This window comes from Hermetia illucens, chromosome 3, assembly GCF_905115235.1.
Source record: "Hermetia illucens chromosome 3, iHerIll2.2.curated.20191125, whole genome shotgun sequence".
Lineage (NCBI taxonomy): Eukaryota > Metazoa > Arthropoda > Insecta > Diptera > Stratiomyidae > Hermetia > Hermetia illucens.
In genome coordinates, this window is record NC_051851.1 from 56,263,798 (window position 1) to 56,290,974 (window position 27,177).

The 27,177-nt window shown below is 41.7% G+C and overlaps 1 protein-coding gene across 2 annotated transcripts in view; it reads right to left on the reverse strand.

The window, feature by feature from the left end:
- Positions 1-27,177, reverse strand: part of LOC119651742 (neuroendocrine convertase 2) — a 247,942-nt gene that overhangs the window by 100,055 nt on the left and 120,710 nt on the right. For both annotated transcript variants that reach the window (XM_038055473.1, XM_038055472.1), the window contains exon 2: positions 7,295-7,402. In XM_038055473.1, coding sequence (XP_037911401.1) covers positions 7,295-7,402 — 108 coding nt within the window. The remainder of the gene's footprint in view (positions 1-7,294; positions 7,403-27,177) is intronic.

Below are 27,177 nucleotides of genomic sequence, written 5' to 3' on the forward strand. Positions count from 1 at the left end.
CTCAAAATGCTCTATCCCATAAACTAATAATCCGACAGTTGTCAACTTTGTACACGTGTGCTTTGGAGGTTCGGGGTTTACTAATCATCACATGGATTTAATACTAGTGGCGCCATCTGTTTGATGGCCTACGAGCTTCTCAGCCCACTTATGGTAGTACACCTTATTAACTTTATATGTGCAGATATCGAAATGGAATGTACTTTGAGGCCTAGATTTCATATAGATGCACCATTTTAGGTTTTTTTCAGATTTTTTGGGTTGATACTGTTCATTTTTGGGGCCCACATTTTCAGCCCCCCCTCCCTTCAATATGTTGTTAGAAATAAAATCAGCTTTGAAAAAAACTAATCGAGCCCTTTCCTTTGATATGCGACATGATTATATTATGTGAAAAAAGTGCTGTGCCTCCTTTTCGCACATGAGGAGCTCCACTTTTATACTAAAGAGAAAAGGGCGACACTTGCCACAAGTAAAGGGACACAGACCACACCTTCTCACCAAATTTTTCAACAAGAAGTTCAGCCGTTTCCGAGTAGATCGGGTGTGGCAGAGAGAGAGACAGAGATTGAATCGATACGTTTCAAAACTTTAAGAAGAACTGGAAAAAAGTAGTTTCTTCATGCATGGCACTTTAGAATTTCACTGGTATTTCAATTTTTTGTCGTTAATCATGCGGTCAGCATTTTATTCTCGCGTATTAAGACGCAGTAGATTCGCTCGAAATTGATAAGTTTGAACTGCAATCGCTTTGATTCTAACAGTCTAACTTCCACGAGACTTTCTAGTACCGTGCGCAATACTATTCTCTGGTACACAACTAATACTCGTAGGGGGCACTCAAGGGGGTTATTCGGTCAATTTCAAAAACTCGATTCTATACTATTATTAGGATTATCTAAGCAGATATCGAATGGGAAGTATTTTGTGGCTCTAGACTTCATATAAGCGCACATCACTCTAATTTTTTTAAAATTTTTAATTTGGGTAGTTTCTGAAAAGGAGTCCTATCGCACTTTAAGCACATGTTGACTCCTTACTCGCCCATTTTGCAGTTTATTTGAAGCTGAAATCTGCTTATGAAAATTTTCTAACTGAGACCTTTCATTTGATACCTCATTATCATCATCAACGACGCAACAACCGGTCTAACCCTGCCTTAATAACGTGCTCCAGACACACCGGTTTTGCGCCGAGGTCCACCAACTCGATATACCCTAAGAGCTGTTCTGCTCCATCTCAAGCAGGATCTGCCTCGTCTTCTTTTTCTACCATAGATATTGCTCTTATAGGCTTTTTGGGCTGGATCATCCTCATCCATACTGGTTAGGTCACCCGCCCACCGTAACCTGTTGAGCCGGATTTTGTCCACAGACAGACGGTCGGAATATCGCTCATAGATTTCGTCGTTTGTAGGCTACGGAATCGACCATCCTCATGTAGGGGGCCAAAAATTCTTCGAGGGATTCTTCTCTCGAACGCGGCCAAGAGTTCGCAATTTTTCTTCCTAAGAACTTAAGTCTCCGAGGAATACATGAGGACTAGCAAGATCATTGTCTTGTACAATAAGACCTTTGACCCTGCGGTGAGAAGTTTTGAGCGGAACAGTTTTTATAAGCTGAAATGGGCTCAATTGGCTGACAACAACCGTCCGCGGATTTCATCATCGCACCTATAATCGGTTGTGATTTTCGAGAAATTATCAACGGTCTCAAAGTTGTAGTCTCCTATCTTTATTCTTCCCGTTTGACCAGTACGGTTTGATGTTATTGGTTGGCTGGTTTTCGGTGCTGAAGTTGCCACCATATACTTTGTCTTGCCTTCATTGATATATAGCCCAAGATCTCGCGCCAATCGCCGCCTGCTCGATCTGGATGAAGACAGTTTGTACGTCTCCGGTGGTTCTTTCCATAGTGTCGATGTCGTCAGCATAGGCCAGTAGTTAGGTGGACTTAAATAGGACCGTACCCTTCGCATTTACCTCAGCATCACGGATCACTTTCTCGAGGGCCAGGTTAAAGAAGACGCATGGGGCTATCTGGTCTAGCAAAATAGTGGAGAATATCTTATAGATGGTATTCAGGAACGTGATGCCTCTATAATTCCTGCACTGTGTGATATCTCCCTTTTTATGTTTGAGACAGATAATGCCTCGTTGCCAATCGTCAGGCATTGATTCGCTGTTCCATACCTTGAGCACAAATTGATGAACCACTTGATGTAACTGGTCGCCTCCATATTGAACTAATTAGGATGTAATTCCATCGGCTTCTGGCGACTTATGATTTTTAAGCCGATGAATTTCGCGGACTATTTCTCCTATACGTGGTGGTGGCAGTATTTATCTGTCGTCTTCAGTTGGCGGGACCTCCAACTGGCCGATGTTCTGGTTGTTCAGTAGCTCATCGAAGTACTCAACCCATCGCTCCAATATGCCATTCTGTCGGAAGTTAGACTTCGCTCGTTGTCTCGGCAGGATGAGCATCGAGGTATATAAGGCTTCCCTGTACTTTTCTAGTTTACAGATTTGTTGGTTCTCGCAGGCTTCCTTTTTCCGTCTGTGAAATCGTAGTTCGTGATAAGTCACTGCGCGTGCCCGCGTTCTTTGAGAATGTAACATTACTCGGTATGCGGCATCCTTCCGTTCCGTTGCTAGCTTACATTCATCGTCAAACCAGCCGTTTCGACTCCTTTTGCGGCTAGGGCCAAGTATGGTTTTGGCTGTATCAATAATAATGTCCTTCAGGTGGTTGTGAAGATCATTTGTTGATGCTTTATCTCCAGAGCATCTGTTAGGTGTGGTTATTGTTGATGCCGCACGTTCTTGCCCTTCGCCTTCATAGGTGTCACAGAGGACTGTATTATGAATGGTTTCAGTATTAACTCTCACCTGATTGTCAGAGGGGATTGTAAGCGGTCTCGTAATTCGAGTCCGAAGCACAATGCCAACGAGTTAATTATCGCAGTCTATATTGGCTTCCCTATATGTTCTGACATTCATCAAGCTTGAGAAGTGGCGGCGTTCAATCAGTACGTGGTCAATATGGTTGATAGTGATCCTATCTGGGTAGGCGTACGTATGTTTGTACACCGCTTTCCGGACCATCTCCACCGGATGAGCATGCTGACTGGTAAGACTTCCGCGCCTGGTGCAGTTGCTCCTCAAACTTTTCGAGCTCACGCCGTGTTGATCTGTCTGGCACGTGCACTTTTTTCCAGAGCGACTACACCAATTCAATCGAAATTTTGTGGATATATGGGAACTATAAAATGTCACGCATAAAGTGAATGACATAAATTTAGATGAAGTCTAAAGGGAGGCTCCGCATACATGTAAAGGAAATGTAAACATTTTTTTCACCTAATGCACCCATGTGGGATATCAAATGAAGGGTCTCGATCAGTACTTTCACAAGCAAGTTTTAGTTGTGAATTGTAAAATGGATGAGATGGGATCAAGATGTGCAAAGTTGAAGTAAGAAAGGCCTTATTTTTGGAAACTACCCAGCCCAAAAATCTGAAAAAATTCTCGGCTATGCGTTTACATGAAATCTAGATTCGATATTTACTCAAATAAACTTAATAATAATATATTACCAACTTCTCGAAGTTGACCGAAAAACTCCCTTTAAGTTCATCCTAGGTTTACCAAATTTTGTAGGGGCATAGAAGACAATATCGCCCACAATACTAAGATGATTAAATGAACTCTTTCTTTGTTTCTGCGTTAGGTGAACTTCTCCACATTTGCCTATAGTGTTGAACTCCTAGTTTGAAGCGGAATTAACTATAATCAATGGCGTACTTTGCAGAGCAAATTATTTATGTAAATGGCTCTTGAAAAATGGTACGCAATTGAATTTTAAATCATTACTCAAGTGCCACGCACTCAAAATTTCTCACACATGGAAACACAAAACCTTTTATACCTGAGGCATCCGGAGTTTCAGGACTTTTTTCTGTCTGTGTAGTTGGTTTATCCGCTCGACGAAGTTCATGATGGGTCTCTACGTGTGCCCACGTTGTTTGAGAGCGCAGCTTTGCCGGATATGCTGTACCCCTGCGTTCCATTGCTAGCTTACATTCAACGTCAAACCAGTCTTTCCGGCATTTTTGCGACTGGGCCAAATATGTTTGTGGCCAATGATGATGATGATGATTGTGAAAATCGCATTGATCCGAAACTAATAAAGTGTTTTGACAACAGTCAAGGAAGGATGGAATACCACCTTATCAGTGCGTTCATCTGAGAGTGCTAACACGTCAGAGCTATCCGTATACGGAGAGGTATCTTCCAGGGGGATTCTTTGAGTCCCCTTTAGTTTTGTATGGCAGTGAACCCCCTTGCATGGCTACTGAACGATGCTAGAGTGTATGGTGTACCTACGTGCTAAATGCGAGCTGACACACTTGATGTGCTTAGGTGACATCAAGTTGTACCTATGCTGATAATGACGACCATCTTAGAAGTCAGTTAGAAGTCAGTTGCGAATGGTAGACATGTTTAGCCGTGATATTCACAAGGAATTTGGATTAGACAAATGTCGACTCCAAACTATCTGCAAGGGCCATCGCGAGCCGCATGCCGGACATAGCATTGGTAACCTTCACATCCAGGTTATGACCAAGACAGACTTCTACAAATACCTAGGAATTCTGCGATGAACCCATGCTCAAGTTAATGATCTAAAGGATGCCATGCTGGCCGAATTCCTGCGACGTGTAAAGCTGGTGCTGAAATCACATCTCTCAAGGAAGAATACAAGCGCATTGAATGTACCCGCTATCCCCTCACTGACCTATTTATTCGGAATATTGTCGTGGACAAAAACCGATCCAGAAAACATAAGCGGCGGATACGGACTACTGTGTCCAAATTCCGAAAGCATCATTTAAACTTTGTCGTGCAGAGGATAAACCTACCTCGTGATAGCGAAGGTAAGGGCGTGATTGACGCGGCGCCACCACATCATCAGCCGACTCGCTACGCGCTTATTTTACAGCAAAGAGGAGGCAAGTCTCTTACATGCGGCTGTTTGTAAGGGAGACTGTGGGCTGACTCCACTTAACTTGAAGGACCAAGAGCAGATCGATGAATGAAAGTCGAAGACAACGCACGGTAAACACGTTAATTGTCTTTGGCAGCCATTTGCCGATTTGCATTTGTCCAACAGATGACTATGTGCTGAGGAGCTGTTTGCTGAAACGGAGGCATACATGTGTGCCATTCAGGATGGCGTACTTGCCACACGAGTTTATAAAAAGTTCATAATGAAAGAACGCATGGAAAGCAACCAGTGCAGAATATGTGGTTTGGCGGTAGAAACGGTGGACCATCTCACTTCTGCCTGTAATGTAATGGCACCGGTGCAATACACAACAGGCATAATGCTGTATGTAAGGTGATTCATCAAACCTTGCACACAAGCACGGGCTGGTCACGGGAACAAGTCCGGTTTATCGATATGAGTCGCAAGCAATGCTTGATAGTGCTGCTTATAACAGCCATTGGGATCAGCAAGTTCCAACGCCACATACAACAACAAGCCTGACGTGCTGTTAGTTGACAAGATGGATCCCTAATAGCAACATTGAACGGAAATACGTGAAGAAGATGGTGAACTGTGAACCACTGGCTCAGGAAATCAAAGAAATTTGCGCCCGCATTAAGTCCTTGCAGTTCCCATAATATTCTCAATTACAAGTATTGTATCTAAATCTCTTACGACTTCCTTTGATGTCCTCGGACTCTCACATAGTCTGGTTCAAATCATGCGGGAGTAAACCATTCTGCATACGCGCTCGATTTTGCAAGCACCAGCCCCCTTTTACCTTTTAAATAGATAAGATCGTCCGAGCCTAAATGCTTGGTCGCGGTTCAAATCTCATTGGTGGCAGAATGATTTGTTATCGTGACTGGATGTTGGATACCAGTTGACTCAGCTGTGAATGAATACCTGAGTCAAATCAGAGTAATAATCTTGGGCGAGGGCAATGCTGACCACATTACCTGCTACAGTGTACTGTAGTGTACCGTTGCGGTCTTGAATGAAGTGCTCAAACAAACTTCAATACCCTGATCCAACATGGATTTTTGCGCCAACGATTATTATTATTATTATGTAAAATCCGGCATCGACGAAATTGTGACAACTCGCATATATGAAAACCATTTCTTAAAGCTTGATCTTTATCACCTCACTTAGCCGCGGTTATTGCGATATCGATTTCCCTCTTATAGGTGTTAAAGAGGGCTTTGTTGTGGATGTTTTGTGGGCGGCTTTGGGCAGCTATATACTTCCAACAACCGTTTTGTGCGATGTTACTAATTGAATAATCCGCGACCCGTTATCATTGGTGTTTTAGGGGTCAACATTCTGCTTAAATAGGGGCTCTGTCCCTAATTAGTTGTTAAAGTCTCTACGTATGATTTGGATATCATACCTCTAGGACAGGCTTCGAGGGTTCATTCTTCTGACTAGTAGAAGGCATCCCTCTCCGACGCTGTAGTCTCCTCTCTAGGCCGGGAACGTTAATGAGTCTCTAGGCCGGGAATGTTAAAGTTGCCTCGCAAACGCAAAGCTGATAACAGCAAGTATCATTTTCTAGCTAACCAGGAAGTCTGCTCCCAGCACATCGTTTACTGGATGGGCACTATAATATATGATGTAGTGGCTCTTCTCTAGGAATCCAATCCCTGGCAAGCCCATCTTCTCTAAGGTTGTGGCATCAGTGTTTCATTGGGATAGGGTATGGGCTAGTTGTTTGGCAGCTCCTTTTCGGTACAGGACGTCCAGTTCCATGAGAAAATATTTAAATCGTACGTAGATTTTACGCTCCATCGTGAGTTCCAATCCACCTTTTCGCTCTGGGACCTATGCTACCCTGTGACCGTTTGCTTCGATCCACCCATATCAACAAAAATATATGAAATAGCCTGGGCATGTGAATGACAGTAAGGTTTATCCAGAAGACTACCTATGCATAAACCTTACTGCCTTCACTAACCCACCTGATTGGAGTTTGCAAATTATTCACTACCTCCCATAATATGCAACACTTTGCATATTTGTACGTCGATGAAGTGTAAATTGGCTGTTGCCAAACATTACTTTGTATTCAACAATTTAAAGCAAATATTTGCTTCAAAGGGAGGAATTTTGCATACTACGTGCTATTTCCGAACGGAGGGTGACTCCATTATACACACAACTTTATTCGATTCTGGAATATTGAACCCTATGTGGATGTTCAAAATGAAATTTGGCTTCTCCCTCAACAATTCAAGACTTACCAGTGGGTGACGTTTCAGGACCCTCGTATGCGATATACTCCTTCGTGTCCGGGCATGGGGCAACGATCGATGTTTGAAATGATACTCCTTAAAACTGCTTCCAGGTAACTGTAAACAAAAGTAGAAAGCATTCCATGTGTATTACGTACATACTCTCGTATATGTTAATATATATGCATACTAGAAACGACTATGGGTAGGGAAAATATGCTCAAGAGGATATCGAATAGGTGTATAATATGGAATTTGCCCTGAGTCAAGGGTGCTATGTTATCCCTTTTGCTTGTTTTAAACTTAGCCGTATCGCCCACTCCTCAAGTCAAGGCAATTGCTGTTCTATGTGCCCTTGTTTCCACCTCAGATCTGGTTCCATTTTATGATAAATAACACCGTTTGAAGCGAATAAACGACACCATGAAATTGAATATGAAAATAATGGAAAAGTTTTATGTGGAAGTTCCGTTTGGATGTTGTTATGATGATGATGATCCTAAATTGACATTTAAAGCGAAACGATAAAAAGGAATTAAGTCCTGAATATGCATATTGTTTGAGACAAAACAATCTGAAACGCGTATAAAGGATTATTTTGAAATAAGGGATTCTGGGGATTTAAAGTTTCAAAAGTTGGAAGTTCCAGAATGGCAAAGGTTTGTTGTGTAACTCGCCTAATAAGAAAATGTGTATGACCCTTGAAGGAGAGTTCCCAGTTAAATATTGAGGTCATAGGACACAATGACTATCAAAAAGATTGCCTTACGTATATAAATTTCAAAAGGAAAAGTAAAATTGGTAAATTCCAAAACTTTGGCAATGAAAATGATTGAAACAATATACCCTTGTAGTTTTTTCTTTTAAATATTCACCTCTTCTGCACAGTGCTAATATTTGAATACCTGACTTGCAATAAACTCGTATTCTTATTTCTTCTTCAACAAGATTCCAACTCCTTCCGAAAAGCCTACACTACTTATTTATTGTTTCACGCCATGTGTTTTCAGGACGAGCCCCCACTGGCTCTCTGAAAGCAATGGAAGTATCGCCCTTTCTTAAAGTGTGACCTATTCAATGCTACTTTTATCTTTTAACGGCACAGAGAGAATACTGATACTGATAATAATAAACTTGATGATTGTGTTGAGGTATCCGTATTTGTACATATCAGACGAAATCATTTCTTGCATGCATCGGAAACACCATAGAATCTAGTGGTGCACATCTAAGTGTGCGTTTAAAGAGAATTGGTGGTATTTCTTTAGATCTTAGAGGGTTCATAGGTGACGAATAGTGATTTACCTAATAGGACAATTGAATTCTGGATATTGAATAATTAAACCCAGAACAAGAGCGGCACAGATAGGCCTTACAGGTTGAAATCTAGCAAAAGTCCTAAGAAGTTTATGAGTCGAGCAAGTGTCGTTCAAGCGCTCGAAAGTACTGCGGCGAACCACCGTAGTAGGCATGGTTGATATCACGTTGAAAGGGTTTCAAGATTGATACCACAAAAGCCTCCGTCCCGCAGAAACTCTAGAAAGTTTTCAGGTATTTTCTCTACATCTAACCGTTGTGTTGATAATTCAGGTTCGCTTGAGATCCTCCTGATTAAATTCCTCTGACTCTGAACTTCAATCCTCATAATAAGTTCTCGCATTGATATGATGGATATCGGTAAACTTGAAAATGAACCACAAAATACGAAATGAAAGCACAAACAAGGAAGATGATAAAGTGGAAAAAGTACGATGAGAGCAAATGTTTATGTGCAACAAGAGCAATAAGATAATGCGACTATCAATGATACTGAAACGCCTAGTCGATGCCAACCTATGCAAGATTCACCAGAAGCAAAACCCATACCGGAACAAGAACTCAGTTTCATTGTATTCCGACTTATCCGACACCACTGTCTTCTGAATTGTGGACGGCACCCGCCTTTTCTGGAGTCGGTGCTTCGGGATAACATTTTTCAGCGTCTATATGACACCGAATGGGGCGATGCCCCACTTTTGACCCAGTCTTCAATTCTAGTACACATGAATTAAGGGTGCCTTATTCATACTTCAGAATGATACGAATTCTCGAAATGGCGACGAACACCGGGCTCGTAGGTTTAAACACTGAACACATGCCAACAGTCTGGCGTCCAGGCTGCGAAAGAAGCATTCCCGAAGAAACATTCACGTCGAAATTATTGTGTTAGTGGTGGACAGATGGCGAGTTCTGAAAGATTTCTCGACAAGAATCCATCAATACATCACATTCGAGGTAGTTGACCTCTCGAAATGCATCAGGCCGGCGCTCTTCCTGAATGTACTTCGCTGCCAAAGGTGAACACAGAACACCCAATAATAAAAGCACTCTATGTTCACTCTAGACTGAATAAATGAATAAATATTCCGCATTGAAGGGCATTATTTCCTGGACATCCCTTCCGAGGTGATGGCAGCAGCATGGAATGGACCGCGGTTGACCCATTCGTATTTCTAAATGAGGCAGTCATTGCTATGAAAAGCACGAAGGTATCAGGATAAAATAAAATCCCGACAAAGGTATACAAACTGGTGCTTCCCCCCCTCCCCCCTAATGCTCAGCGGAATCAATGCTTGTCTGAAAGAGGGCATTTATCCTTCCCGCTGAAAAGTGGCGAGTCTTACGCTGATAAGCAAAGCGAAGGGAGACACTGAGCTGCCGTCAACATACCGACCATTTGTATGCCTGACACAGCGGGGAAGTTATCACAAAACTCAGCAGAATGATCCACAGTGAATGCTGTCATGCAAATCGTGGATGCGGTTTATTAAGCAGAGACGCACAGCCGCAAACATCGTAATTCCGTAAGACGGAAAGACATTCTAGGCACTGTGCAATGTTTATATCACGTACCGAGCTATCTCTTACCGATATTGAGTGATTATCTGAGAAACAGCGCCCTGCACTATGAGATGCTAAAGGTTCAGAGGAGGATGGAGATTACGTCCGGAGTAGCACACGGATCTATCCCAGGGCCAGATCTGCGGAATGCTTCTTGCGAAAGTTTGCTAAAATTCGACATTCCAGAAACTCGCGCCTGTTCGATTATGCAGATAATATTGCAACATTTGTTGACGGGCACAGTTAAAGAGTTACAAGTTTGGCGTATTTATGCGCCTGGTAAGCAGATGGATAACTTCTTAAGGTTTCAACCTTGCCCTGAAAAAAAGTGCAGTGTGCATCCTCACTAAAAAGAAAATTCCGATCCAGCGACCCATATCGACCGGCTAGCCGATAATCGAGTCAAGTCAAGTTTATGCTCGACACAAAGATTAGCTTTCTCGAGTAAATAAAGGCAACTGCAAATAAGGCTGCAGCCAGAGTTTCGGCCTTGAATAGGCAAGTGGCAAACATTGAATGTCCTACATCCAACAGACGACGTCTTCTAATGAGTGCATTTTTTCTGCAGCACGGAGAAAGACTGATGTTACGGACAAGGATCTGTAACGTGAAAGAAAAGAAAATGATGTTCGACCGGTGGAGAGGCCGAGTGACGGCCTCCCGCCTCTCCCATTGGTGAAAGGAATTCCCTTACTTGAAGACTCTCTAAGGCAGCGGGAAGCCAGGCCAAAGTAATGTCACAAACCATTACATGCGTGTTATTTGACGATGGAGAGATATCAAGTTGGTAGTCCGATCGCATACCGTTGTGTGAGTCTAACACTCTTTGCGTAAATGAATTATCCTACCCTAGGTAGGTGCCTTCATCCCAAAGCAGATTTTAATGCAGACGAATTCTACGTAAAATAAAAACTACGAGGAGACATCAGTATAGATGTGAAAGGCGGTATTTTCAGGTTGAGAAATCATGGCGAAAAATGGATACTGAGGCAATAAACAGAACCCTAATAGCAATAAATAAAACCCTAATAACGGTCCCAATACTCAATATGGAGATCGTAGAGAAAATACTTACCGCGCGACTAAAAAAGACCGAAAATTTGTGCAAGTTTTCTAAGAAAGTGTGACCACTGTAACCATCTAAACTGTAACCATCCAACCAAGGAAAGGGCAGAGTTATGCCACAGACTTGAAAAATCTGAGGAACAAAAGCCTTCCGTACCAGACTATAAAGGTTAACGCTCTAAGGAAGTAAATAACTGGTACCCTGCTTCTAGACTGGCGCAGGAGGAAAGGTTAGAGCCACATTCGGTACAACAAATTAAGACGCTAGAGCCAACCGCAATAATTGAGATACGGAATGGAATTTGGTTTGAGGATAAAACAGATTTGACAGAAATTTCACAAATATGAACAGCAGACTTCAGCATAAAAAGGAGTTCTATATATCAAAACCAAATAATTACCGCCTATAAGTTGCTATCTGACAACCAGAGACAACACTGAAGAGTTTCAACCCAAGCTTGATCTCTTCGAGGACAAAGCAGCAGCAGTGGGGAGATCTTTGGTAGTAGTAAGAAATTTTAACTCTAATGCATTTGTATGGAACCTGCAAACGACAAACTCAAATGGAGAAAGCATTTTAAGTACGGTAGTGAGACTGGAAGTAATTATTACTACAATCTTCCAGGAATCAAAGTGACCATAGCGCATGTCTTAAATTTTATATAATATATAGATTTCCCAAAGAATAAGAAGTCTTAGAAGAAAACCGGCTTAATTATGACTAAGTCGGTCGGAGTGGAACTAATTTTTGTTTTAGGATTGACTAATTAGAACTGGACTGGACTGTTATGACGAAACCATAAGTGGGAGAAAGTTTTTCTCCGATAGGTTCTGTATCAGCTCCCTCAATCCTAAATCAGAAATTACAAAAAGGAAGAAGACTGATAAGGGACCAAAAAGTTTGGTACTACGATTACAGAGGCCATGACAGGATTCTCATCGCACATATGCCGGATTATACTCATCTAGTAAAGTGTATCAATGATATTGCAGCCGTAGTATCTGCGCGTAATATGGAAGACGCTAAGTGAAGGCTTAATCAGGTGATGCTAAGGGCTTAGTCACAACTGGAGTAGGTATCGGGGAATAATGCTTGGCTTCAGGTGAAATTTCTGGGCTCAAACGAACTATGCCGCAAGTAAAGAGAGGAAAATTACCAACATATTATGCAAGCTAAAAGTCTTAATAGCAAACATAAGCCCAGGCATGGATAAGATTGCAAGACATAGTAGACCTTAAAAAATGGAGCCACTCGGAAGCAATACGGAGCCGTTTCCAAGGGAAAAAGAGTTTGGGAAGGAGATATTTTTTATCGGTAATCTCAATTGAATTCGGAAAATTAGCCAATTGACCTGGTTCATGATGCATAGAGCATTTCATCAACTTTACAGGCAAAAAATGGAACAATGACGAAAAATCGATTTGGGATACTTTTCATCTATTAAAACCCATTCTCATGGATGTTTTGGACAGGGAATTTCTCAAGATATAATTACAATTAAAATCCCATCTCAAACCGTAAATAAAAACTCCCACTCTTGCCATCTGCTTCAATAATTTAGCCCGACCTCCTAATAATTGACGCAATCTTCGATAACAACGTGGTAACAAAGAAAATCAAATCTCCCACACTCGTGGGACTATCGAAAGTACTACATCTATAGGAGCGATATGAATATCCGAAATCCTTTCTAATAAAGTCAATAAAATTTTATTGAGCTACAACGTGTAGTATTTTATGGGATGTATGTGTTAATTACCAATCTCCTCCATGCACGAAAACAGTGTAGTCCCGACACAATCCAGTATTCAATCAATAAATCCTTTTATTACGTATAATATATAAAGCAGCCAAGCACTTGCCCTTTGGAACTCGTTTGATTTGCTTTGCACTTGATTTTATCACGTTTTATTTGTGAATCATCCCCTCCTGCCATTGATATATGGACGCTTACACTTTCGTTGAAGCGATGCGCCGGCGAAAGCTGATGGTATTCAAATTTGATAACTTATCAGGTGATAAAAATGTCAAGTACGATGTGTGAGAAAATCGATGGACTCACGTGGATGGTGAAACAAGGACGACTTGTGATGATCCCAGCACAATTTGGCTAGTATTGTTAATTAAATAGTAGTTTCCCCAACATTGATTTCAATTTAAATGAAGGCAAGTCTTCTAACTTTTTCCTGACATCTAGATATCTTAAAAGTTCCGTTCCTACCACGCGATGACATTTTTCCAATGAAGCAGGCACACTACACCCGAGCCTGGGACAGCACCATCGAACGGAGATTAAAATACCCAAGCTTAAGCCCATTAGTGAAAACGTCAGTCTTAATTTTTTATCAGTACGTTCTCAGTTGCATTTATTATCTTACTATAGTTGCAAGAAGATAAACATTTCATGCATTATATTATAATTTACTTAAGCCGTCTTGATAGATAATAGAATTTGTAGTGCTTGCTGCCAATGCAAATTTTAAGATGGTCCTTGAATAGAAGCAATTGTTTCTCAAATCGATACTTGCAAGATTATTCTTAAAACAAAAGGCAGATAGATCAAGTCCCTGGTTATAATTCCGAGTTGAACCTTGCAATTTACGCAAGCACAAATTGTGACCCAGCCTCTGGTATCATATACATATTATACTACTCTAACGCGATACTTGTCTAAAGACAATACGAATCTTAGGTCCACGGTCCACCCATTTCTTGGCGCAGCCAAGGACGAATGATTTCATTCAGCGGCGGTGGAATAACTGATTGGCCGATACACTTTTTAAGAGCGCAGTAATTTTAATTCATTATCAATTAGCTCCTTTTCATCACAATGCAGTTCTCGCTCACTGGAACTGGATCAGTGTTTTCCTCTTATGGTGGTCTGCTTTTCCCAGTTTATGCTGAATGGATCACGTTCCAGACTTCCTCCTGGGAATATCTTCCTTAATAGATCTTTTAATTCCACCAATCATCAATCAAAAATAAACGTATTCTAGCTCTTTCTGGATAACAATCCTTTCCAAAGAAAAACTGTTACTGGAAACTGTGTTCACCGATATACTGCAGAACCAAACAACGACTTGGATTCAGGCTGCGACGCTGTTGAAGGAAATGATGATCGACGGTCCGACGGGGACTGGCGAACCCCCACACGCAAGCACATCGTGCTGAGGGTAGCGCAAATAAATCTGCAGCACTCGAAGTACGACTCGACTAATCTGCTTGCCTTCCTTCTAAACGAAGCCATCGACATCACACTAGTACCAAGCCAAAGGCTCCAAAGCAAATATTATGATTTATTCCACAGCAAAGAGACGCTAATCAGGACAGACTTAGAGTATGTATCCTCGCGCAAAATAGTCTGCACGCTTTCCTGTGTCCGGATCTAAGTTTCAGCGACCTAGTCGTAATAAAACTGAAGCAAGTGAAAGGCACTTTGCCTTTCTATTTCATTATTATTCTATTATTTTCTATATATAATATATATATTTCGTCGGTCTACAGCTGCGATGCCAATTCGAATACTTTAGGCAGCTCGGAAATCAACGAAAAAGATAAGTCATTCTCTAATTTGATCATTACTACAAATCAGTTGGTGTGTAACAGGGGCAGCGTCCTGAACATCTATTTAAGGATGATAAGACAGAGAACGCCTTTCTCTAATACCCAGTACACCTACGTCAAATGCAAATCCACAGAAACCGCGAGGTAATTAGTCACTGCATTACAAACATTATACCCTAGTTGCTTTCCTGGATATAAAGGGAACATTCAATAACGATGGTACAAACGCCATCAAGGGGGCTTTGACCAGTATTGGATGGGAGGGGTATCTTACGCAGTCGGATCCGGAAGGTGGCCACTGGACCAGAGCTGTGAACAGCGTGATGCACCAGGGAAGCGGCATCTCTCTTTTGGCCTGGTTACTAATAATGGAGGAAATTTTATGGATGTTGGACAGGAGCGAAGTAAAGGTGGTGGCGTACGCTAACGACTTGGTGATTTTAGTGTCAGGCATGTTTCACTCCATTATGAGTGATACCATGGAAGAAGCGTTGACAAAGGTGTGCCCGTGGACCGCAGTATAAATCAAACCAAAGCAGAACTGATGCTATTCACTACCAAGACAAGAGCACCCGAATTCCACCTACCGCGGCTGAGTGAACAAAGATTACTTCTTTCCTCCAATGTGAAGCATGTAATTCTTGAACCGAAGTTAAATCGGAAATTCAACATAGAACTCAGTGTTAGGGAGGCCTGTATAGCCTTCTATGCCTGCAAGAGAACCTTCAGAAAGAAATTGGATCCCCGGCCAAGGATGGTTTTCGGGATGCACATAGCTTCGGTGCGTATCATCCTAACGTACGGCTCTATTGTATGGTGGCAGGCTTTGAGCAAAAAGTCCAATAGAAGGAAGCTTAACAGGATTCAGAGAACTACGTATGCAGGTGCCATCGGAGTTCCGTAGTCCTGGTCGGCAGATGCTCCTTCTGCATATCCTGCCCCTTAACCGCCAGATTAAATACGTTGTAATGTGCAGTGCCGTCAGACTACATGAGTTCTACCCTATGGCTATTGTAACATCCTAGATGACGTACCTCGGGAAATTTGGGCATTCCCCACAGACTACGAAACACGGAAAATAAACTTGAAGAGAAACTTTGCTGCGGACTTTCCAATCAGAGCACCGGGGATAACCGGCGAAATGTTGCAAGGCTATGGCACGGTATGCTTCCCCAACAGATCGTAGCTGTTCTGTAGAGTCCGTGCGAATACACGCAGTGTATCCGAGTCGCACGGTCTCCCAACCATTCTTCGCGGACCTCAAAGGGATTTCTAGCTGCAGAGTAAGATAGCTACTTTCCTTCGTGAATACTACGGCGCTGAACATCTGAGCCGGATGGTCTTATAAGTTTGTGGCAACAAAACGGCTCGTCGTAGCGCTAATTGGGCTGCTCGGAACGGCTACTAACACTTACCTACCCCCATACAGCTACAGTTACAGCTTCAAACAATTTGATGACTGTTTTGTTCATCAGGACAGAGTCAAATTCCTCACATGTGCCTTACGTCTGCCTACAAAACAGTATAATTGAAAATGGCTACAAGTGTTGCTGGCTTTGAAGATGTTACTTAAGAAAACCCAACATAGGTATGAATTATATCAACCGACAACCGTCGCCTTAAAACCTTGCCTGGTCTGAGCTTAGACAACAACTGTTTTGCTTCAAGATAGAATAAACCTGATCCTGATCCTTTTACTGGATGGCAGACCGCCCTATTTTTAAAAAGGACGGATCCTGGCAAGTCAAATATAAACAAAAAATTTCCGATAACGTTACCTCTGATGCACATATTCATATATTCATGTCTACTTTGGTACCACTTCGAGTACTTTGCGGTAAAGGTGGCAATGAAGTAATTTGGCGAAACCCGAACACCGTCATCACCTAGATATTGTTCACCAATAGGAGTTGAGTTTGTCCAAGAAAACTGACATAACAAGTCAGTCTGTCAAGGAAATTGCACAAACAGTTTTATATGAAAAAAATTCTAAAGACATGATAATTTGGTAAAAGACAATTAACACCTTAAATATATAGGCAGGCAAATCTAACTATGTGCGACGTATGTTACTTTTCATACGAGCTCCCCCACTATTCTGTGCCACCTAGTTCTAAGCTGTAGTAGATTCACACTAAAGAGACAACTTCGGCCTCCTATAACTTAACTAATAATAGTGGTACTTCCGCGACCATTGTTATGCGCCTGTTTGACAGTTATCTAGAAAAAAAAACTTTTTCATGTCCCCCATTTAAGATTGATCCAGTTTCTAAATAGCTTAACTTTAATAACCACTGGCTGAATTCGGCTATCTAGAGCCTTATTGTCCAATATAATGCTATATCGCGTGTGCATGGAATGATAACTCACTCCGCATAATTTATTATATGTTATCGATAATTTTAACACTGATTAATAAACGTATTTTACTGAAGCGATAATCTGACTGTCCAATAATCCTTAACAATAATTTATAACAAAAAAATTCGGCCTTCTTAATATAAAATTTTTCTGCTTTATGTGACAATGGCGTCATGCCTTGGCGCAAACTATTATAGAATTGCACGGAAATCCCAAAATTGGCCTATTACAACTATCCCTTAGAATTTATGTTAAACTTTCCAAGGGTTCTAGTGGTTTTTAGGGTTTCAGATATCGAAGTCGAATGTATTTTGCAGGTTTTTCGTCTGAGCATTTTCTGAAAGTGAGTCCCGCCGCATTTCACATTTTTACTATTATTTGAGATTTCGCAAACTAATGCAAATCAAGGTCTTTTACTTGATTCATCCGTCCCCAATTAAACCTCAGGCAAAATACACTGAATGCATGCATTTCAAAATCAATAGGTGTAGCCATTTTAAAAAAGGACAACTTGCGACAGAAAGGCAGGCAGGCGATTTCAATAAAATACACATGCGGAATGCATTAGACTTTTGTTGTCTGCCGTGTTTCAGAGTGTGCCGTATACGAGTACGAAGAATTCTGTCTTCTTGTTGGGTTATGTATTTTTATTCATTCCCCTTTACGTACTCAAAAAAGGGCGATCAAACAAGAAAACCCATGTATCTGTTACATATACCATTAAATCTCATTAAAAGCTATCTGATACCATGGGAGCTGGTAATACCCTCTGAAAGTGTACGTGTCAGGGAAATCCCGGAATGATATGCTTTCTGCCCCACTATCTACAATTTGCCCTCTGTGGAGGTTTTATGATTATTATGTACGTTTAACGCGTGGGGTTATGCGTCACAACTTCAAAGCCGCAACTCTTAATTGCGGCAGTGATGTTAGACAGGTGGTCAAAGGGTAGTATAGGTCCCAGGGCGAAACGTGGACTGGTACCTACGATGGAGCATAAAACCTGGGAAATGCCTGATGAACCAACACCAACAGCTCTACTACCAAACCTTATCTCCACCTTCACGTGGTGACCGCTGGGAGCTCTTTCTTAACAAAAAACTGCAGACAGAGAAAGATGAAGGCGAGTCTCCGGCGCCTAAAAACGGGACAAATTGTACCCACTGGTAAAGGGGTTGGGTAAACAACCCTACACGGAAAACAACTTGTGACGAAGCCGCAACAGGAGCCTCGGACGGGACGGATAACAAAACGACGAACCCGGCAACGACAAAGGAATAATGATTTGCGCATTTTCTCATGGAACATGCTCTCCCTGTACAGAGATGAAGCTGCTGAACAGTTAGCCGATATCCTGTCCCAATATAGGGCTGATGTAACAGCGATACAAGATATGCGTTGGACAAAGACCGGTTTCCTGGAGAAGAGTCGATACGCGATATATTACAGCCACCATCCATTAAACCATATGCTCGGAGTAGGTAGAACGAACCCTCGAAGCCCGCCCCTGATATGATATGAAAATCATACTTGGGGATTTTAACAGCCAAGTAGGGAAGGAGCCTGTATTCAGGCGATACGTTGGCTCCCATAGCTTACACCAAAATACAAATGATAACGGACTGTCGATCATTGAATTAGCAGTGTCACATGAAATGGTTGATGGAAATATCTGGTTTGTGCGGAAAGCTTTTCACCAACATACGTGAGCCTCTCCAGACGGGACCACTTTCAACCAATTGACCACGTGCTGATCGAACGCCGCTGCCTCTTAGCTGTGATGAATGTCAGAACATATAGGGGGGCCAATATAGACTCGGATCACTATCTTGTTGGCATGGTGTTCCGAGCTCGAATAACAACACCACCCAGAATCGCCTCTGACAATCAAGTGAGAGTTAACACTGAAGCCATCCACAAAACACCCTCCGAGACACATATAAGAGGGAAATGGATGCCGCAATAACCGCAGTCAAGAGAGGACCTAAAGATGAAGCATCAACAAATGATCTTCACAACCACCTGAAGAGCGTTGTCATATATACGCCCACAAACTTACTTGACCCCAGCCTCAAAAACAGTCGAAACGGCTGGTTTGACGATGAACGTAAGCTAGCATCGGTCTTCAGAGACGGAAAAGGAAAGCCTGGGAGAACCAACAGGTCTGTAAACTCGAAAAGTACAGGGAGCAACCGCACCAGGCGCCCAAGTTTTACCAACAAGTCAGCAGGATGAAGCCTTACACACCTTAATGTTCATCCCGCTGAGACAAAGAGGGAAATCTCAGTTCCGACAGAATCGGCATATTAGAGCGATGGGTTGAATACTTTGATGAACTACTAAACAACCAGAATATCGGCGAGTATGTGGTCTTGCCAACTGAAGACGACGGACAAATACTGCCACCGACAAGTATAGAAGAAACAGTCCGTGCAATTCATCGGCTTAAAAAATAGTCGCCAGAAGCCGATGGAATTACAGCCGAATTGGTTGGAAGTGGCCAATTACGCCGAGTGGTTCATCAACTTGTGGTGGAGGTGTGGGACAGCGAATCAATGCCTGACGATTGGCAACGAGGCATTATTTGTCTCATACATAAGAAGGGAGATATCACACAGTGCAGCAAGTATAGAGGTATCACGTTGCTGAGTACTATCTATAAGATATTCTCCGTTATTTTCGTAGGCCGGATAGCCCCATACGCCCAGAACATCACTGGCTCCAACCAAAGAGGCTTCACTCCAGGCAAATCAGTAACAGATCAGATTTTCTCTCTGCGGCAAGCGATGGAAAAAATGTTGGAATATGGACATGAGTTGCACCATCTCTTCATCGAATTTAAAGCCGCCAATGATGAATGAGGGCGACACTGTACACAACCAGGTAAAAGCAGCAGGATTACTCTCAAGACCATTCGACATCAACAACGGTCTACGAAAAGGGGATGCCTTATCATGTGTCCTCTTTAACCTGGCCCTCGAGAAAGTGATGTTGACGCAAATGCAAGAGGTACGATCCTCTTTAAGTGCACCTAACTACTGGCCTATGCTGACGATATCGACATCATGACAGATGTACAAACTGCCTTCATCCAGATCGAGCAAGCGGCGATTGGCGGGAGATCTTGGGCTACACATCAATGGAGGCAAGACAAAGTTTATGGTGGCAACGTCAGCACCGAAAACCAACCAACAAACAACATCAAACGCACTGGTCAAACAAAAACAATAAGGGTAGGAGAATACAACTTTGAGACCGTTGACAATTTCTCCTACCTAGGGTCGAAAATCACAACCGATTATAGCTGCGATGATGAAATCCGCGCATGGTTGTTGGCAGCTAACAGAGCCTATTTCAGCTTACAAAAACTGTTCCGCTTGAAACGTGTCCCCATAGGGTCAATGTTCTTACTGTGTAAGACAATGATCTTGCCAGTCCTCATGTATTCCTCGGAAACTTGGGTTCTTAGCAAGAAAAATTGCGAACTCTTGGCCGCGTTCGAGAGAAGAATCCTCCGAAGAATTTTTGGCCCCCTACATGAGGATGGACGATTCCGTAGCCTACACAATGACGAAATCTATGAGCAATACCATGACCGTCAGGTTGTGGATAAAATCCGGCTCAATAGGTTACGGTGGGCGAGTCACTCAATCCGTATGGATAAGGATCATCCAGCCCGGAATGTCTATAAGGGCAATATCTATGGTTGAAAATGAAGACGAGGCAGACCCTGCCTAAGATGGAGCGATGGCGTAGGTCAGGACGCCAGACAGCTTTTAGGGATATCGAATTGGTGGACTCCGGCGCAAAACCGGGATATCTGGAGTTTCTTATTAAAGCAAGCCTAGACCGCATACCGGTTGTTGATGAAGATGATGATGATGTTAGGCAAACCTCGCATCCACTGGCATGAATGCTTAGCCTGGCGCCAGTATAAATCATTGCCACTGTGCTAATTCCGGCAGAGCTCTGATCAACCCGTCTCCGGTCACTCACGTTAATTATGTAAACTTTTTCATTGTCAACTTGTACGCCCTTTTTCGAAGGAAACGATGCTTAAGGAATTACGGATAATCCTTCAAATTACAATGTTGGTGCGTAACGATTCTAGATGAGAAAGCTAGGGGAGGAAACTACAATTATCAAATTTTTTATTCGACTAGTATTTGGAATATCTGTTGGGCTGTGAAATTGTTTCGTGGCAGCGTAAGTGTAAGCGCATCCGTATTACTTAGTATCCCAAATCAGCTAAACTTCTCGCTCTCATAAGATGAAAGTGAAATGAGCACTGTCAAAAAACGGGTGGCCAAAAAGAGGACAAGAAAACATCCTTCTTTTGGCGGCTTAGCCTTTCAAATGGCAGCGTTATTTTTTGGTGTTCGCGAGTTCAGTTAGTTTTCAAAAAAAAAACATGACCTAGAGTAGATTTGTAAACCACAACAGAATTTATAACAAATAATTCAAGCTTTGTTTGTATAACCACAACATTAAGTTCTTCTGACTCTTTCCATGGGTCTACCTGTAAATTTTGAAAGTGTCGTAAAATACTAGACTTTATTTGAACAGATACTGACACCAAAATTTCGCACAGAGACATTATCCTGTGAAACTTAGTAGCAGATAATTGATAAATATATAAATAAATTGAACAAGAAACTGCAATAAACAGCACAAAAAGATATCGAAAAGTTGGGAACTTGCGGCGGACTCTGGGAATGATGATTCTGCTACTAGCGAGTAACCTATACATTATTCTTTAAAAACTACAAGATGCGTCCTTGGCATTTTTGTTTTTCAATTTTAATTTTGTTAGTCAATTCGATGTAATCAATCTCAAAATCTCAAGGAGGGATGAACATCATTAGCCTCATTGTAACTACTATCATCGAAGTTTGAGGGACTTATAGCCCAAATAATATGGTCAATTTGAACATGTTTGTCCACAAAGTTATGACATGTTTTCTTCGCAATTGTTATAATTTCTTACCTATTCTTCTTTCTCATTAATACGCCTTCTAAGAGGGCAGATTCAGCATCTTCCCTCAAGGATACTTAACACTCGTTGATACTTATATCTCACCGTTCTTTGCCAATATTTTATAGTCAAACCATTAAACCCTCAGAGAAAACCCCAATTTCCATGAGTTGTTTCTTCTCGAAAATGTCATGCCTCTGTGTTATGACATTAGAATGTGGAAGATATGAAAGAGGTATAAAATGTTTTATTGTTAGTGCCACAAGTCCAAGGATTTGAAGTGCAAAGTAAAACATAACCACTGCCCACCATCATCATCAATTTTATAACTCTGGAAGTGATTTGCAAATGTATGTATATGGATGGAAGTTATTCCATTAGCAATGTGGATGTGTATTCATGCGAACCATACTAAAATCCACAAGTGTGGAATATTCGCAATGTTCTATATTCAAACTTTATTACAGTCCATACTATATGCTGCACCCTTTTTCATTCTTCTAACAATCTCCTCGGTAAACCTTGAACCTATCGCTAACATCCGCATATTGTCATTAAAGAGCTCTGAATGCTCGTATATGCACAGATGTCATTAGGGCATAGATTTTCTTGCAGTTCAGAAAATGGACTTCCATGCTAAGTGATCTTGATCCTATAAGTGGTCCTTGCATTGTTCAAGTAAAGTGGGCTCTGAAAAATTCACAGAAAAATCAAATGGATGAAAGGGAATTGTGGAAATGAAAATGCAATGAGCCGACTTTGAAAACTCGGACGAAACCAATCATTAAAATGGACATCATTTGTCATTCTGCAACGATGAGAAAGGATATTGCTATACTCAGCATGGTCTAATAATGCTTTTGAAGTCTGTTATTTTTCATACATTTGTATATTTATCCCAATATGTATATATAAGAAGAAAGAAAAGAGTAGAGTTTGAATTCCGTTGTAATAATATAATAGTTATGCTTTACGTTTTTGATAGCAAAAATTAAAGGGATACATTTGCAAATCAACCAGATGGAAAACTGCAAGCGCAGTGCTCAAGTATGACAGGCTTTATCGCTTTCTTATGCAAAATATGTAGGTGCACAATGAGTCCATTTGTAGTAGATATGTATGTATGACTCCTTTCTGACCCGCCTTAACCATTTCTGCGACTTTCTCCTCTCGTATACCGCCATTCTGGGTCCACTATATTTCCATTCAGCATCAATGACATAGCATACTCGTCACCACTCCATTGATCTTCCTTACCCTACCCTATTTAAACTTTTTACCGACTTGATAGGCTGCTCCACTTTTACTGGCACCTCTTACCAGACGAATTCGTATAGGACGTGTGACGACGAAACTTTCGAAGTGCCTTTCGAGGAGAACGAACTTTATTTCCACTTCCCGATCGCAAGACTATGTCGGGGTTGCTATGTGGAAATGTTATGTCCCAGAAATCGAAGAGACTAGAGGGTTTCATTTGAGCTAAAATGAATGGTGGCATCTACTTTGACAGCTACTATGCCTAGACGGAAAAAAGAAGAATTCCAGACAATGGTAGATAATGTGGCGACAGACGCAAATACTAAATGTACACTAATTATCGACGATGACTTCAAGGCGTAGGGAAAAGAGTGGGGTAACAAGCATACTAACGTGAGAAGTCGTGAACTACTGGAAACATCTGTATTTTGCAATTGTTTGGGTTCTATCATTGACATCAATTTCGCCAGCTTTTCCCTTCGGTCTAGATACAACAGAACAAGTCGGTAAACCGGAAACTAGACGTTTCAGGTATGAAAAGTTTTATGCATTTCTGTTATAAAGAGATTTGAGTGTGCATTGGTTCCGTTACTATGTAGCACGTCATGTATGCAAATATTATGTGAGAATATCCACTTTCAAGTGATATTCACATTCAAAGTCTTGAATTTGCGATTTTCACTAAATTTGGCAGGATCATGCTCTACGCTGTAGCCTATATTGCTGCAAAATTTCGTGATTCTAAGAGGAACATAAGGGGGCTGTTCCTGCCAATTACCAAAAATTATAGTAGTGTACTATTATTAACTTTATTTGAACAGGTATCGGCATGCAGGGTATTTCGGAGCATAGGCACGATACAGTGGCAGCCTCTTGACTTTATTCAGATTTTTCGGTTAAGTAGTTTCTGAGAACAGACCTGTTAAAGAAATGATCACTTTCAACCCCCCGCACTCCCCAGCTTTTCAACAAATGTCAAAACTAAGACCGGCGTCGACAAGTACTAACCGAGACCTTTAATTTGATATCCCATAAGACTATATTTGATAAAAAAAATGTACACCCCCCTTTTGCATGTATGGGGACCCCCCTTAAATTCGACGTAAGAGGATATAACTCACTATATGCACAAATTTGGTGTCAATCACTACAACCGTCTCGGAGAAAATTACGTGTGACGCACAGACAGACAGTAAACCAATTTTAATAAGGTTTCGTGTTTACACCAAACTTTAAAAAACTGTCCCCCACGAAAGACCAGACATGTTTATACAAGCCGTGCAAAAATGCCTCAACGAAGGGATGTTTTTAAAAAATGGAAACAGCAGCGTTTGGTCTTGTTGCCCAAAAGAAGCAAACAACCCGGCGATTCATCATCATATCGCCCAATATGCCTTCTACATGCGATGGAGAAGATACTGGAGGGAATAATTGCCAACAAATTGCGGGAGGCAACTGAACATGAAAGAAATCCATCCGATATGCAGTTTGGATTCAGGAAAAGTCGTCCAACCGTCAATACAATAAAAGAAGTGATAGACACCGCAGCTACTCCCATAGAAAATGAGAAATGGTGAAGGGGCCCAAAAGAGTACTGCGCAGCGGCCACGTTGGAAGTGTCTCAGCTGGTACTAGGTCCGCAATTGTGGAACATTATGTATAAAGGAGTCTTTCTCCTGCATTTACCAGAAGGCGTAAAATAGCAGATTTCACCAACGATATTGATGCGGTTGTATTTGCAAAACACATCTACGAGATTGAGGCAGCAGCTAATGAAGCGATCTCGGAGGTCAAGAGTTGGCTGGACATTGCCAGACTAGTGTTCGCAGATAACAAAACAGAAGCCATTTTGATACGAAGCCAGAAGACCCTGGAATACTCCAAAATTCGGGTTGAAAACCAGACCATAAGAAGCAAGGAGGCGATCAAATACTTAAGTGTGATATTCGACGATAGACTCAAATTCAAAGTGCAAATATTGACGAACCCAAATACGTCATTGGAGTATTGCTATCTCGAGTCATTAGTTCAGTCTTGTATTATACCGCGGGGCTTCAGCATTAACGGCTTAAGAAATCAGAAGAAGTCTATAGGGCTCGTACCGATTATGGCTGTTGCCGGTAGACATCTTGGCTGAAGAGATATCACCAATCTACTTCGGGAGAAACACAACCCAAGACGCTGTGCAATTGATCTGCGCTAAAGCTCATCATCAGATGGCAGACCCAATGGGGTAACTCGACGAAAGGCCGATGGACGCATAAGCTAATTCCGATCATCCGTATCTGTTTCAATCGTCCCAACCGAGCCTGCAGTAACCAGTTAACGTAGTTTATATCTGGTCACGGTGGGTACCGTAAAAATCTACACAGGTTTGGCCATGACAACTCGCCAGAAAGCTGAATCTGCCCAGGCAAGAAAGAACCAACCACCAAGAAGGACCAACATTCCGAACACACATCTTCTAGTAAAGTGCATGTTTCAATCGAAACACTAATGCACGAATCAGTGACATTTGTAACTAATATGCCAAAGTAGCTCTGTATAGCGGGAAAGGAAAGGCGGGCGACAGCTATACAGAAATGACAGCATAATTGCTAACTGGCCCCTTGTAGTAATATCTAACGACAGTTCCACGGGGTAAACGGTTGAAAAATGCACCAGCGTAGTTTAGTACGTAGACGCGGATTTACATCTACAAATCGTGTACGTCAGCGGTTTCTGCTAATGTCTTTGGAAAATTCCACATCCAGACTCCGTTCAAAAAACATCACATAACGCAGTTTCTGTGCGGGTATAGTGGATACCGCCGGTATTCACATTGACATGACAATTTTGTTCTGAATATGTGAATGAGTATGAAACCCAGAGCATATACTACAGGTGTGCCCAAGCTTTAGTAATGAAAAGAAATAGCTCGAGCTGCTGAGGGCACTCTTACGAGTAGAGGCAATCATAAAACCATAAGTTGTACTCAGGAGAAGCTTCGAAGGTTAGGACACCTACGAAAGATCAGCAGAGGGGGGTTTATTCTTACTGTAAGGAAACGTATGGTGTGTCTTTGACCCCCACTGCGACGCAGTATCTATCTGTGGGTATGCAATTCTGTGTACACAATGGGTGAGGAGAGGTAGCTTTAATGCGTTGCGTTTACAAAACGATTTTAGTCTTGTTTTGCCTAAACTCTTTAAAATGGGTAATGGCTTCGGGTACGAGCACGCTTGTTTCTCCATGAATAAATTCTGGAAAATGCATTAGTAACAATACCTATTGTTCACAATTAAGAGTTCCAGTGACATGTTATTCGGAATTCTGGGATAATGTAAAAGACTGCAATTGGAAAAAGTGCAAGATAAAAGGAAATTTAAAATGGCAAGAGAACAAGTGGCTCTGAAGATAAAAAGCTGTTTGACATGAATCCAAGGCAACTTGTTCATAGACCTTCCTAGAATAGCGAAGTCCAGCGCATAACAAAAGTTTTCTTAATGTGCAACCTGTATAACACATCCACCTTATAAGCAACACAACCACAGCTATCTGAGGAATAAGCTAAAATAACACAATTGATCTTTGCCAACCAGTATTGCGTTCACCTTATTGTACTGTTCCCACATCGCTGTTCATAGGAAATGTAGCGGTGAACAGCTGAACCACACCATTATTGAGGAGATAGCTATAGCGTAATCAAAGGCATTTAAGGAATGAAATCATTGTCCATTGACTTCATTCGGTCAAGATAGCATACAAGCATTATTAATCCTTAAGAAGAAATAGCACCAGTGACAGAAT